General features: G+C 42.7%; 1 protein-coding gene across 1 annotated transcript in view; it reads left to right on the top strand.

Moving 5' to 3' along the window:
- The first annotated feature begins 5,527 nt into the window (after positions 1 to 5,527).
- The window catches only part of LOC126298819 (uncharacterized), an 81,237-nt gene continuing 71,936 nt past the window's right edge, over positions 5,528 to 14,828 (top strand). Inside the window, exon 1 of the mRNA XM_049990287.1 lies at positions 5,528 to 5,673. Coding sequence (XP_049846244.1) covers positions 5,599 to 5,673 — 75 coding nt within the window. The 5' untranslated portion in view covers positions 5,528 to 5,598. The remainder of the gene's footprint in view (positions 5,674 to 14,828) is intronic.

Here is a 14,828-nt window from a genome sequence, read left to right as displayed (position 1 = left end):
GTCGCGTACGAGCGATGGGACACAGGACCTCCGAGGCAGCGATGCAGTGAGGATTTTCCCGTACGACCATTACACGAGTGTACCGTGAATATCAAGAATCCGGTAAAACATCAAATCTCCGACATCTCTGCGGCCGGAGAAAGTTCCTGCAAGAACGGGACCAACGACGACTGAAGACAATCGTTCAACGTAACAAGTGTTCAATCTTCCCACTAACTGCTGCAAATTTCAATGCTGGGCCATCAACAAGGGTCAGCGTGCTAACCATTCAACGAAACATCATCGATATGGGCTTTTGGAGTCGAAGGGCCACTCGCGTACCCTTGATGACTGCATGACTCAAAACTTTACGCTTCTCCTGGAGCCATCAACACCGACATTGGACTGTTGATGACTGAAACATGTTGCCTGTTTGGACGAGTCTCGTTTCACATTGTATCTAGCGGATGGACGTGTACGGGTATGGAGACAACCTAATGAATCCACGGACCCTGCATGTCAGCAGGGGACTGTTGAAGCTGGTGGAGGCTCTATAATGGTGTGGGGTGTGTGCAGTTGGAGTGATATGGGACTCCTGATACGACTAGATACGACTCTCACGGGTGACACGTATGTAAGCATCTAGTCTGATCACCTGCATCTATTCGCGTCCACTGTACATTCCGACGGACTTGGCCCATTCCATCAGGACAATGCGACACCCCAGAAGTGCTACTGAGTGGCTGATTTTAAACACTATCGCTGGCCACTAAACTCCCCAGACATGAACATTATTGAACATATCTGGGATTCCTTGCAACGTGCTGTTCAGAAGAGATCTCCACCCCCCCGTTCTTATACGGATTTATGGACAGCCCTGCAGGATTTATGGTGTCAGTTCCCTCTAGCACTACTTCAGACATTAGCCGTGTCCATGCCATGTCTTGTATCGGCGTTTCTGCTTGCTCTCGAGGGCCGTACTCGATATTAGGCAGGTGTACCAGTTTCTTTGGCTCTTCGGTGTAAAATAAGAGTTGTTTAAGAAATAAGAATGTGATGTCTACTGTGTTTATTTGAGATGTAATACGAAGCTTCAACAAATAAACAACCATGCAATAAACACCAGGAGAAGGAATTCCCAAGACCAAAATAGGATATGGTTCATCCTTATTGACAAGTGGAAAGAAGGAAGATTAGGCTAGCGCCTAGCGTCCCATCGACAGTGAAGTCATTATAGATGGAACACAAGCTCAGAATGGGCAAGGAAAACAAACGTGTCCTTTGCAAAGGAACCATCTCGGCACTTGTCCTCAACAATTTAGGGAAGCCACGGGAAACCTAAATTCGGTTGAACCGCTGTTCTGCCAGATGGTCCTCTTGTGGCAGACCACTGTCTTAACCACATCGCTCTGTAAATCTGTGAATCATTTCTACCTGGTTACTGCTTTTTACGTTAATTCATCATGTGCTATATACCGCTACGTTCCTCAACATTTCTATATGTATATGGTACAGCAGTGTAACTTATTTCATAACACAAATTCATTATCGTATTTGGAAGACTGTTGCCAAAATTGAGCGCCAGGCGATCGCAGAGGTGCCGACACACTCGGTGCAAACTTATTTTTCAATTATAAATTAGAGGGCGCAGCAGTCAGTCGTTCTGTTTTTTTTTTTTTTTAATTACGAAAATCCAGATTTCGGCTAGTGCCTAGCCATTATCAATGCACTATTTTCTAATCTCGGCGCATGTTAGTTCCCTGTTGTTCGGGCGTCAGTCACAGTTTTTTAATACTAAAGAACTGTGACTGACGCCGGAACAACAGGGAACTAACATGGACCGAGATTAGAGAATATTGCATTGATAATGACTAGGCACTTGCCGAATCTGGATTTTTCGTAATGAAACCTGCCAAAAAAAAGGACGACTGATTGCTGCGCTATCTGATTTATAAATCAAATAACAGTCGCTGAGTGCACCCACTTTCCGAATGGAAAGTAACCTCATTTGTTCATTTTCTTCGGCTTTTTCGTTGTGAGGTAAAAAAAACGAAAAATAAAGAGAAAAGTGATGCGTTGGGTAAAAACTGATTAATAAAATGGGAAACATATTCTCCCATTAACTTACTCTGTAAGGGCGGAAAACTGATATAATAATTTCAGTATCAAGAGAGAAATATGTTTAATCCTCCCATTTCTTGCAAAACCTTCGACTAAACATCAGGACGTTATCATTAGAGAAGCTGCAAGACCAAACGAGAGGCTGATAGCAAAATTGCGATTATACTATGGAATACTTGAAGTACTCATCTATACACAACTGTGTTCACTTGGGTCCTTCAAATCTCCCTGCCACAGACTGACAAATACTTTTTATTCTTTTTTTCCTTTTGCCTTCTCTAGCTGATTTTGGGGCGATTTTTCTTTTCAATAATGAATATTTGCCTGAGATAGGGTTAGCTGCTTTGTGTTTTACTGGAAATACAATTTATGTGACATCTTCTTTATCTTCCCATGCAGGGCTTTTGATTAAATGCACTAGGAACAAGGCTAGTTTAATATACTCGAAACTTTTCCACCAATTTATAATAGATTTGGTTCATGTCCCTCGACATTGTTCAAAAATGGTTCAAATGGCTCTGAGCACAATGGGACTTAACATCTGAGGTCATCAGTCCCCTAGAACTTAGAACTACTTAAACCTAACTAGCCTAAGGACATCACACACATCCATGCCCGAGGCAGGATTAGAACCTGCGACCGTAGCGGTCGCGCGGTTCCAGACTGAAGTGCCTAGAACCGCTCGGCCACGCCTGCCGGCTGCTCGACATACTTCGCTAAGAATATCGACACAACATCAACGTTTATTTGAATAACTCAGCACGTTGTCCATGCACACGCTCAAGCACACGCATTTTGGAACGCTTACAAAAGCTTACAGCATTGAAAACCGATGAAGCTTCAGACAGCTCGAACAGTCTCAATGCTTGCACAACTTACTGAATCATGGATGCTTGTCGAGCTTGCATTTACGTGTGTGCTCACATCAGCCTGAAGTTCCTTCCTCGTCACTCAGCGGAACTTAAGGTACCTACTGACACACACACACAAACTCCAATTTATCGCCGACTGACCGACCGACCGACCGACCTACCAATTTCGTGGCAGCCTAACACACGTCTCGACCGACTGCGTGTTTATGCTCTATGAGATCTCGCTTGCTTATACACTGAAACAAAAATGGGGGTTTGCCTTGGCTATTTTAGACGTAACAATGCCAAAAAACTCGAGAGAAAGCTGTGGACAAAGAAGTGGCTAATGCAAGGAAAGATATTCACCAAGGTTCTGCTACTTAATCAGCTGGCGGCTGGATTCCGGTGATTTTCGTAATTATCTAAGACCGGATGAATCATGCATTTCATAGGTGCTAAACATCATAAAACTATCCTTAAAGAAAGAGAGTACAGTCATGAGAGAGGCTGTAAATGCGAGAAGTGTCTGTTAGCTACTTTATGGTTTCTAGTCACTGTCAGAAGTTAAGAGAACTTCAAATTCAGTGCTATTATATCCCCACAATTATTAACTAAACTGACTACTGAAATCTGCAACGTGGTTTATAGTTGGGTGAAGAAATACATCATGCTGAAGCAAAATAAATGAAACAAAAGACGTTCATGTACACGTTATTAACTGATTTATGTATAGAGCATAAAAGATTCCTCTAATGTTTAAGAAACTCTTTTAAAATTCGTACAATAATGACTACACATAGTGGTGACACACAACATCTAATAAATGCAACAACAGATACATAGGAAATGAAACAGTTAGTAACTATTGGACGTGCAAACGGAACTTGCATATAGGCTGAACTTTTTTAACGCTTATAACAATGAAGCAAGTATATTTTACGAATTAACTTCCACTGAATGTCAGTAGGTCGGTTCTGAGATTTCATTTGCAATAAGTACTGGAAATACAGAAAAGTACGTGAGGTCACCAGATTTTTATTCACTCTAGCGTCATACAAAACCATTATGAACTCGTCATAAAAATGAAAAATTTGCTTCATGTCTTGCACATAAGCCGGCCGCAGTGGCCAAGCGGTGCTAGGCGCTTCAGTCCGGAAATGCGAGACTGCTACGGTCGCAGGTTTGAAACCTGCTTCGGGCATGGATGTGTGTGATGTCCTTAGGTAAGTTAGGTTTAAGTAGTTCTAATTTCTAGGGGAATGATGACCTCTGATGTTAAGTCCCATAGTGCTCAGAGCCCTTTGAACCATTTGAATCTTGCAAAAAAATAAAAAAAATAAAAAAAAGTTCAAATGTGCGTGAAATCTTATGGGACTTAACTGCTAAGGTCATCAGTCCCTAAGCTTACACACTACTTTACCTATATTATCCTAAGGACAAACACACACACCCATGCCCGAGGGAGGACTCGAACCTTCGCCGGGACCAGCCGCACAGTCTATGACTGCAGCGCCATAGATAGCTCGGCTAATCCCGCGCGGCTGAATCTTGCATATATATTGCTATACTCTTCGCACGACGTGTCCCACAAACATCTGCACTCTTCAAATTTCTCCAGAAACTCTGTCCTTCAAGTTTCGTCCGGCTCGCACCTTATCTCTATGTATGAAATGCAATGTCCCGTCTGGCTGACTCATCATCGCTCAACCAAAACCGCCAAGGATAGAACTTGAAATTTGGAAAGGGTGTTGATCTTATGTTACAAGAGTCATATAAGAAGAGATCTGTCGAAATTACAGGGTGAAATAGGAAATAAGAGGTCACTGTTAAGGCAATTTTGAAGTTAGACCTACAAAAACTGGTATTTCAATTCTCGATCAGAAATAAAGAATTACGTGTTTCAGCACTTTTGGAAATTTAATCCCCCCGGGAGGGGGGGGGGGATAGTGAGTGAAATTTTTAAAAATATAAATCATTATCAAAGAACTACTGAAGCATTTTTAAAACTACATCAATGAAAATTGGTATTTGAATTCTCTGTTAGAGATAAAAGAAATATATGTTTCAATGTTTTTTGGAAATTCACCACCCTGCGGGAGTTAAATAGTGGATGAAAAGTTGAATGAAATTCTTCACGTAAATGATGACAGCCAAAACAGTTGCAGGACGATCTTAAAATCTTGAATGAAATTATTTCTTTATGAAAGAATTAAAAAGCTCAACCTACGAAAATTTATACTTGGCTTCTCTGTTAGAAATAAAAAAATATGTGTTTCGCTGCTTTTGGAAACTCAACCCCTAAGAGGTGAAATTGGGGGTGAAAATCTCATCAGTGACAAAAGAAGAACTTTCGTCGGGAGGGTGGCACGACAGCGCTACACACAGCACCATTTGTTGGGTGGAGTGGCTGAGGTAGGCCGTCCTGTGGTGCTGCCTGCCTGATATTCCAACAACGTATATTTGTCAGTCAGTCGGTCGGTCAAATCACCAACATTCACCCAATTTGTCGGTCGGTCAATGCGTGTATAGGGCACTTGAGCGTTTCCGGAGAACGGGGGCGCTCCAATACCAGCGATGATATTTCCAGTCTCATGTCTATAACACCAGGTAGAGTAGTCAGAAAACAACGGCATTGAATGAGCACAACATGCGTGGCTTAAGGTGTAAATGCTGGACCTTTTGTCAGCAACATGGTCTGTTGTCATCTGGGATAACCGGCTTAGTAAGTATCATATGGTGCCATACTCTTGCTTAATGCTTGACACAGGGAACATACGTTTATGAAGACTGCAGGGTCTCTCTTACCAATAAAGGATTAACTTCGTTCACAGTCTACTACACAAATTTCTCGTCCATGGGAATCAGCAGACGTAAATTTCGTTGTAGGCAGAGCCCAAATAGAAAACTGCAGTGTAGCACCACGGTTTATATTGTGTGCTACTGTACCTGCTGCTGCGGATATTGTGACAACATTCACGAAACACTTTGTCATACTAGTTAGCCGCTGAAGAATTAATTTTTTTTCGTTCGATTCGGTAGCTTGTGAAGGGCGCCAGTATTAAATAGCTATTAAGAAGGGTGGAGACAAAATTAAAAGCCCTAGTTCTCAAATCTCATATTGTTTTGCATCCAATGCACGAGACAGTGATTATTTTAGTTAGTGGATGTATATAATTTCTTCCCCTACTTACATGCGGTCGCGTATTTGGATGAAAATTCGTAAAGCCTTCATTATTAAATAGAAAATAATACCTATATTGACTTTTGGTTCAATACATTGAACATTCTGAGAAAGCCGGCCTAATTTTGTCTGTCCTAATGACTGAAACTACTTTGCGAACCGGTCTACTGCACCAGTGGTGAAAGCATCCCGCAACGGATTTGCCAGCTCAGTCTGTTTCACTTCACGATATTAATGAAACTTATTTTTTTGTATAAAATAGTAAAGTCGGTCATTCCAGTGCTACAGTTACTCATTTCACGTACAACAATTTTAAACTAATATCTTTCATTTGCAACTCTTGCTGCTGTAAAGCGTTATTCATACTTTTACAGCACGCTCAGTCTGAACGCTTGTGAAATTAAGTTAATGTTACTAAATTTGCAGTTCAGGCGTGTTTCATACAAATTTGATACTTAATGAAAAATATTGGCTAACGACATAAACATCCAAGTACTGCCAATGTTAATCATTTAAATAAAAATTGATATTAAAGTGCTGATCGCTTTGTGAAGAATATTTCCACCAAGAAAGTCATCAAAATCTGAATGAGGAATGCAACCAGAATCGTCCTAGGCAGAATATGAGGCCACTAGATAAGCTTAAGAAGTGGTTCTAATCATTAGAACTTCCACAACAAAGGAGACTTCTACGCCAATGTTTCCAAAGTTCGAAGTGTTCAGCTGAAATCCGAAGTAAGTGTATACATTTGATTGGACTTTGTCATTCCAGACGTAACATCCTTCGACAAGTTCGTAAAATTTACGTTAATTGACACTGTTCCAGTAGTATAAGGTAATAAGCACGTAGTGTGCAGGTTGCTACTGCAAAGGAGAAGAGATTAGTGTCTAACGCCCTGTCAACAACGAGATCATTGAGACGGAGCACATGTTCGGATTAGAGAAGGATGTAAAAGGAACTAGGCCGGGCCCGTTAAAGGAACGATTCCGGCATTTGCCTGAAGCGATTTTTGTAAATCACGGAAAACCTAAAGCAGGGTGATAGGATACGGGTTTGAATCATCGCCTTCCCGAAGGCGAGTCCAGTGTGCTAACCACTGCGCCACCTCGCTCTGTGAGGGAATAAAGCGACATATGGGAGCTAAACTTAAGTATCAGTCCAGACCAAAGGGAAGTCAGAAATGCTAGTTGGAGGCTACAGTAATGCCACTTGCAGATTATGTTCGAATTAGCGTCACAAATCGATGGAAGTAGCGCCAGTTTCGGTAAATGTGCGAATATGGAGACAGACTGATAAGCAGCGTAGCTCAAGGTCTAGGTTCTTTCAGTTGTTTTTTTAAGACAGTTTCAAGAAGGTTCCTTCAGTTGCAGCAGTCGCCTTTAAAAACATTGAGTAAACAACTTTGTAGCATATTTTCAGACTATCCTTATTTTTAAGATGAGTAGGCAGGAGTACGAGTACAGTCTAATATTTAAGGAACTTTACCTTCTATTTGACAGCTTTCTGCACAACTATATTTCATTATGCCATCGCGTATTTTCAGGCAGTCGATGTGGCAATGACGTTTATCGAAAGCCATTTTCCCACTGGTTCTTCCATCTTGCCCTATCAGTCAACACTATTCGTGGCGACTGTTACCCAGTATTTTGCCTATTCTTAAAATATAATTTTTGTTTCACTTTATGGCAATTATTGATTTAAATGAACACAGATACTAATCTAAATTTCAGTATCCTACAAATAATTTTAATATACGCCAATCTTTTAATTGGCTCCGCGCGGATTCTTAAGTTTTGCTTCTGGTCGTTAATGAATCCCGGCTAGTGCACTACTCATTTCAAACATGAAGTAAGACTGTGAACGATTTCACTTTCAGAGTGATTAAATTAACTTGTAAACGGAAGAACTGCGTCTGTACTTGGCATGTTGCTACTTTGTGGATGTAGAATTAGCACTTGATTAAGGAGGATTGTTTGTAGAGTGAGAGACGGCCTAGCTTCGCAATGATAACCTTTTTTTGTCAGTGGTGCGCTGTGTGCCGAATGTGACTTTTGCTTTCCATAGTGAGTAATCTATTACACACTTACTACCTAGGCTATCTTACTTACCATATGCTGCTTTATAGTAATTCTTTCTCTCTCTCGTTTATAGTGACTAGCCATAGATGTTAAGTCCCATAGTGCTTAGAGCCATTTGAACCATAGTGACTAGCCAACTTGTGAAATTAGTATAAAAGTATTTGGACTTTTACCCTGTATCTGAAACTTTTACCGTTTTATTTAGTTTCTTAAGAATAGTAGCCAGTGACAGATGATTGAAAATCAAATAGAAAAAAATTGGCCTACTTACGAAATACTATGTGAAAGACATTTTGATTCTGCAGATTGTAAGTGTGGCGAAAAATATAGTTATAAGAAATGGTTAAACTTATAAATTCAACGTTTAGTAATGAAAGATGTAATGCAAAGCAGACATACAATTCAATCTTAAATCTCTTGCACTCGTTGAAAAATGGGAAGTTCTTAAATTGTATGGTATTGTAAAATGACTTTTAGTATACAAAATGGTGCTTGGTGGTTAAAATTACTCTTAGTGAATGATTTACTCTGATTTAGTATATCATTTTCCCTAGTATGCCATTACGAATATTTCGTATTTAAAAAGACATAACTTGTGATGCAGTGTTCAAAGATTATGCCATAGTTTCAAGACTGTATATGTACGGTGTAACTAAGGTGGTGGTTGGTTGATTTGGGGAATGGGACCAAACAGTATAACTAATGTATGGTCATTTTCTTCATCCGAAGAAAAAATAAGCTTTACGGATATGGGACCGGAAATACTTAATTTCGGTATTGTATCTCATTTTCTACAAATTTTAGTTTCTCCCGGTATTAATGGACGAAAATGAAATGCTTTCTTAGATAATACTCTACAGATTCAGGTGGATGAACCATTATCGGAGTGACGAAATGTTTGCTCGATGCACATAGGAGCTGCTAATTAGTGTTAATCCCTGTCGGCTGACGGGTAAATAGGAACCCGTGGAGCGATTCCCTGGTCACCACGTTCTTCGGAGCAAAGCCACTAGACTTAAGTTTGAGGCATATTGAAACTGTTACAGAACGACGGTGCCAGATGATGTCCTCATGATCTTACTGCCAGCCTACGAAACAATAGGCAGCACTCCAGCGACTAATCAGCCCGTCCGATATTCAATGTGACGGAGGACTTACGCGTGTGTCAATTCTAACTGGGATTTTCGTAACTTATGAGAGCGAGTTTTACGTGACAAGAGGGTACGTTCTGTTTCTACTTCGCAGGGTTAATGGAATATGTCGAGGTGTAGAAGTAGTTGTAATATGGAAGTAAAGCGTTTCTGGGCTCACGTCCATATGAATCATTTTCTTCTATGTGAGGAATACGTCCGTACCTTAGTTACACTCTTTTATCTACGTAGATAGCTTTTTTGACTTGAGCTAAGACATTTGTATGACATTTCAGCTTCTGGGACGTTGTCACTCAAGACCTTTTGACGGGGTCATCAGTCTTCTGGCCAGTTCCATGCAGCCCACTATGAATTTCTCTCTTAAATTGTTAGCACTTGCGTCCTCTGTTATTTGTTGCATATCAAACAAAGGTCAAAGTTGATGATGGAAAGATGTATTTTCAATGCTAAACATCGAAAGATCGTCTAAAACCAAATATTGTTATTGTTGTGCGGTCTAAAGCTGATAATGCTTGAGCTGTTAACGTTTTTGTTTTCACGCTGTAGCTTGGGTATATGTGATTCAGTGTGACTAATAGAGCGAGGTCGGCGATCAAGTTGTAAGAAAAAAGTAATAAAGGCATTAAGCTACCGAACCGATGGTCCGTCTTCGAGTCTAAGCTCTGGCATTTTTAATTCGATATTTTTTCTTTGCATCTGATTGTATTAAGATAATAAAAATACTTTTCTTTAACTTTTTTAATGTACAATATCGGTAGGTGTGATTAATAATCAAATAAGTATATGTGGTGTATAGGCACTTATTTTCATCGTGATACATAGTAAAAAAATTCACCTAAATTATATTATTGCGTAATCCGAACTGATCGCCTACTCGTGAGCGTTCTCGCAATCAGTGGGGTGAAACTTACCATAGAAACAGGCAAAACATAAATATTACTTGCAGCATGCGCAACACGCAAACGAAATATCGTCGCACTGGCATGTTCTACGGTACATTATTTGTGGAGAACATATCTGATTTACGATGCTAAGAACAGATGTCAGATACCAATTTGGATGCATACCAAGTGTATAAAAGCACTTCTAGAGATAGGTGTAGGCATCTGGTCATGTCCCCCCAAGGAACTCGCAACTCTTCAGTGAGTTCATGCTTGGCTACCATGGGACCATAGTGTTTGCAGCATCTTTTCCTTTCCTTGCTGCATGTCTATCCCCTCCCCTGGGGAACATTTCTGGAATACTTTTGGGAATGTGTTCTGCATTTTCAGTAGCCTAACATCAGAACAATCCCCACACTGTTTTCGCTTTCTTTCTTCGTTCTGCATCTCCTACCGTCCCTCCAGTAAGGCATTTGAGGTTCCACTTTCTTTCTTCTTCCTGGGTGTGCGCTTCTGAAAGCCGGGCTACGCGTCTGCCACGTAGCAGGTGACTGGGTATCGCGTAATTCTCAGCCCCGTGTCGACAGGTAGGATTCGCACATACTCTCTGGCACAAGCTAGGCCTAGGAATGGGTGATTGTCTGAGCTGTTACCTTCCAAAATAACGAATTGGTCCCTCTGTCAGGAGTTCAGGAGGTGTCTCTTGAGATGTGAACCATTACGTTAGGCAGGTGAGTGCCCCCTCCCCCCCCCCCCCTCCCACTGCAGGGGCTCAAAGTTAGAACGACCACGAAATTGGAGACACTGGCAATCATGGGGTATTTTCTCGCAGTGAGCCAGTCACCATCTAAGTCTACGTCTACTGAACGTAAACGGAATGAGGCTAAAGATTCAAAGACTCTTCCAGCTGTACCTCAGTTTCTCATGCTATCATGTACTGGAGGTGGTCAGCATTTCCTACAGTTAATCCGTTTATATTTCAGAAAGGTGTTGGTGCAACTGCAGGCCCTGTGAAATCCTGCTCTACTTTATGTAATGACATTTTGCATTTGGAGATAAATTGTGTTTTTCAAGCACAACATCTGCTTGCAGCTTCGCTCCTCCGTGACTATCCTGTTTCTGCTGAGGCCCATATAATGCTGAATTCTTCGCATGATGTTATTTCTACTACTCTGCTCAGTTGTCTGACTGAGGGAGAAATCCAAAGTTACCCCTTTGATCAGAGCATCACTGCAGTCCACCGGATAATGAAAAAGATTGATACAACCTTAGTGCCTACATGCACGCTTTTTCTCATCATTTCTAGGATAGTGTCTTGATCAAAGACCAGAGAAGGCTATGAAGTCATAGTCCGACCATACATTCCAAACCCGAAGTGTTGCTGCCAGTGTCAACGTGACAACCACACTTGAATTGTCCTGTCGGGCCATCCAGGAGATCTGGGTGAAGGAAAAAAGTGGCTTACCATGTCGATCGCAAGTTGTTGGCTAGTCGAAATCCCTGCGTTTTACCATCTGGCACATATAGTACTGTTCTTGCTACATCTTGCTCCATGAAGGTCACAACTATGCAGGCTAGCGACCTCAGATTCAGCACCACGGTTGTAAAAATCGCACAGTGTCACTATAGCATCCCTGTTTCCATCTCCTCCTCCAGTTATGCAACAAGTAACCACTTCTTCGCCTCCAGTGGCGAAATCAGCTGCTAAACAACCGGCAGACGGGAAAGGAATACTACCACGAATACTTTTTGTGTCCCTCCAGCCCATAAAAATCAGTCTTCGTCTGCCAACCGGAAAGGCTTCAAGAAATGAAAGAAAGGCAAACTGTCTTCTCCTTCGTCGACTCAGTGATCTTCAAAAGTTGTTCTGCCCTGGATTCTACCGGTCAACCCAGTGAGAATGACGAAGACTCCGTATATTTCATGGAAACAGATTGTCGAGTCTCACCACCTTGTAGCACTGAGTCTTAGAACATTGGCTCTCGGCAGCCACCGACGTGACAACACTTCATTTTTCCCTCCTCCCCTTTCCCCATCATGACTTTCCTCCAATACGCAGCATTAGATCCAACAAGGAGGAATTACAGCTGCTCTTGGAATGACAGCATCCACTTGTTTCCTGCTTCCAGGAAACAAAACTGCTTCCTTGCGACTGCATTGACCTCTCGCATTTCTTTCCCATCCACTTTACCTCCTCCCCCCAGATGTCATTCCATCTCATGGGGGAATCATGCTGATCATCTGGGATGATGATCATACTCGAACCATCTCATTGAACACCTGGATGCAAGCTATTGCAACTCGCATTTCCCTTTCTGGCTTCACCTTTACTCTTTGTAATGTTCACATCCCTCTGTCATTTGATGTCACCATGAAAGACTTCCTCAAGCCTGTTAGTCAACTCCCTCAACCCTTTCTGCTGCTCGGTGAGTTAAATGCAGACCATTACTCCCCCCCCCCCCCCCCCCCCCCCCCGAGGGTCTAAGGGTTTGAATAGGTCCAAGGTATTCTGTCTGTCGTAAGAGGCGACTAAAAGGAGTCTCTCACATTTCGGCCTTCATTTGATGGTCCCCTCCATTTTCCCAAATTTTCCTGAAGAACAAGCCAATTGGAGAAGAGCGCTTTACATGGTGCATCATGTCCATCATGCACCGGGACCTTCAGCATACTTTATCATTGTGGCTTTGCAGCTCTGCTCATACTCCTTCTCTTGGGTGAGGACACCTTCCTGGGTGTGTGTTACTCCATCCACTATGCAGTGTCGCTCTCTGTACCGACAATGACCATGAACTTCTTAACACCTCATATGCAGCACGGTAGCCAGTCTGTTGTGGTGGGGCCGCCATGTACCCTGTTGGTTGTCCTCTGACTACAAATTGATCGCTCTGCTGATGCCTGCGCTGTTAACTCCCCACGTATGCCAAGGAATAGATGCCCGTCACCCTGGGGCATCAGGACTCATGGCAATGGACATCCTGCCAGGTGGCCTTTGCTGCGACTGGGTTGCACATGTGGGGAGGGCCCCTGGTCAGAGTGGGTGGCATCAGGGCGGATGACATGCCATGAAGAGTACTATGTCATCTCTTGCTGGTGGCCCAACGCCAGCACACTCTAAGCAGTCAAGGTCTAACTACAGTATGAAGAAGTATGACCCCAAATTTTTCCTTTCACTGGCCATGCCATAGAAGGAACGCCAGACTAAGGATGGCAGCGAATCTTATTTGCTGCTGTACCTTGTATGTTCGAGAGCTAATGGGGAATCTTTCATGACGATGAAGCCTCAGTTTTTTGCGGAGCATTTAGAGGACAATTTTAGGAGGTGGAGGGATTGTCCAAAATGAGATCTGGGTCTCTTTATAAAAACAGCATCCTCTACCCAGTCATGGGCACTACTCGCCTGTGACAAGCTGGGGGATGTTTGTGTTTCCATCACGCCCCATAAGAGCTTAAATATGGTCCAGAGTATTGTATTTCATAGGGATATTCTTTTGCAGTCTGATGACGACCTGCACGCCAACTTAAAGTGATGCAGTGTTCATTTCGTCTGGCACATACATAGGGGTCCAAAGGATAATCAGATAGCCACCGGTACCTTCACCTTGACCTTCGAGAGTGATACAGTACCCGAGAAGGTCAAGGTGATGGTACACCGGTGTGATGTCCAGCCATAAATCCCTCCCGATGCACTGCTTTAGGGTGCTCGAGGTTCGGACATATGTCTTCTTGCTGTACTTCAAGCGTCATATGTCGCAACTGTGGACATTCATCTCATCCCAATACTTCTTGTGCCCCACCTCCCATCTGTGTCAGCTGTGGAGAGCTCACTAGACTGCAGGATTTTCCAGAAAGAACAGAAAATCATGGAATACAAAACCTTGGACCAACTGACCTACACTGAGGCTAAGAGGAAATTTGAATGCCTACATCCTGTGCCTATGACATCATCGTATTCTGCCTCTATGAGAACAGTTATGGCGCCATCAGTTCTGCCAATTCCAACCATCTCTCAGAGCGGTGAGACTACAATTGGCCCAATGATAATGGGGACACTTCCCATCCTGTTGCTCCCACATCACATCCCTCAGGAGTTCTGCCCCCTCACCCCCCCCCCAACCATTGGGGACATCAGTCCCCACTTCTAAGCTGGAGAAGTGTAAGTCTTCTTTGACTCCTCTTTTTTGGAAGGAGTCCTTTGGGTCCCTCCTTTCCCGGGTTTCTACCAGTGAGAAAGATGGCACTCGTCAGTGGCTAATGTGCCCAAAATCAGCTGGCCGTAGGGCTTCACGGTCTTCCTCAGTCCCAGAGACAGACTTAGTGAAGCCCTCCCAGCCAAAGAAACCCAAGGAGTAGCAAGAGAAATCCAAAAAGAAAGTCCTCAAGACAAAGGGAATTGCGGTGGCACCCACACCACTGCTACCTCCAAGCTCTGCATCTGTGAATGAAGTGGAAATTCTGGCGTCCGCTGAGGACCTAGATCTCGCCTGACCCTAAGAAAAAATGGATATAGGCTGCTCAAGCAAAAAGTCGGTGGCAGCAGGTGACCCTGAGGTGTAAACTATCACATTGAATGTTCAGTGCCTTCAAAG

This window comes from Schistocerca gregaria, chromosome X (assembly GCF_023897955.1).
Source record: "Schistocerca gregaria isolate iqSchGreg1 chromosome X, iqSchGreg1.2, whole genome shotgun sequence".
In the NCBI taxonomy this organism is placed as follows: Eukaryota; Metazoa; Arthropoda; class Insecta; order Orthoptera; family Acrididae; genus Schistocerca; species Schistocerca gregaria.
The sequence above is the reverse complement of the archived record's forward strand: the minus strand, read 5'-3'. Positions and strand labels throughout refer to the sequence as shown.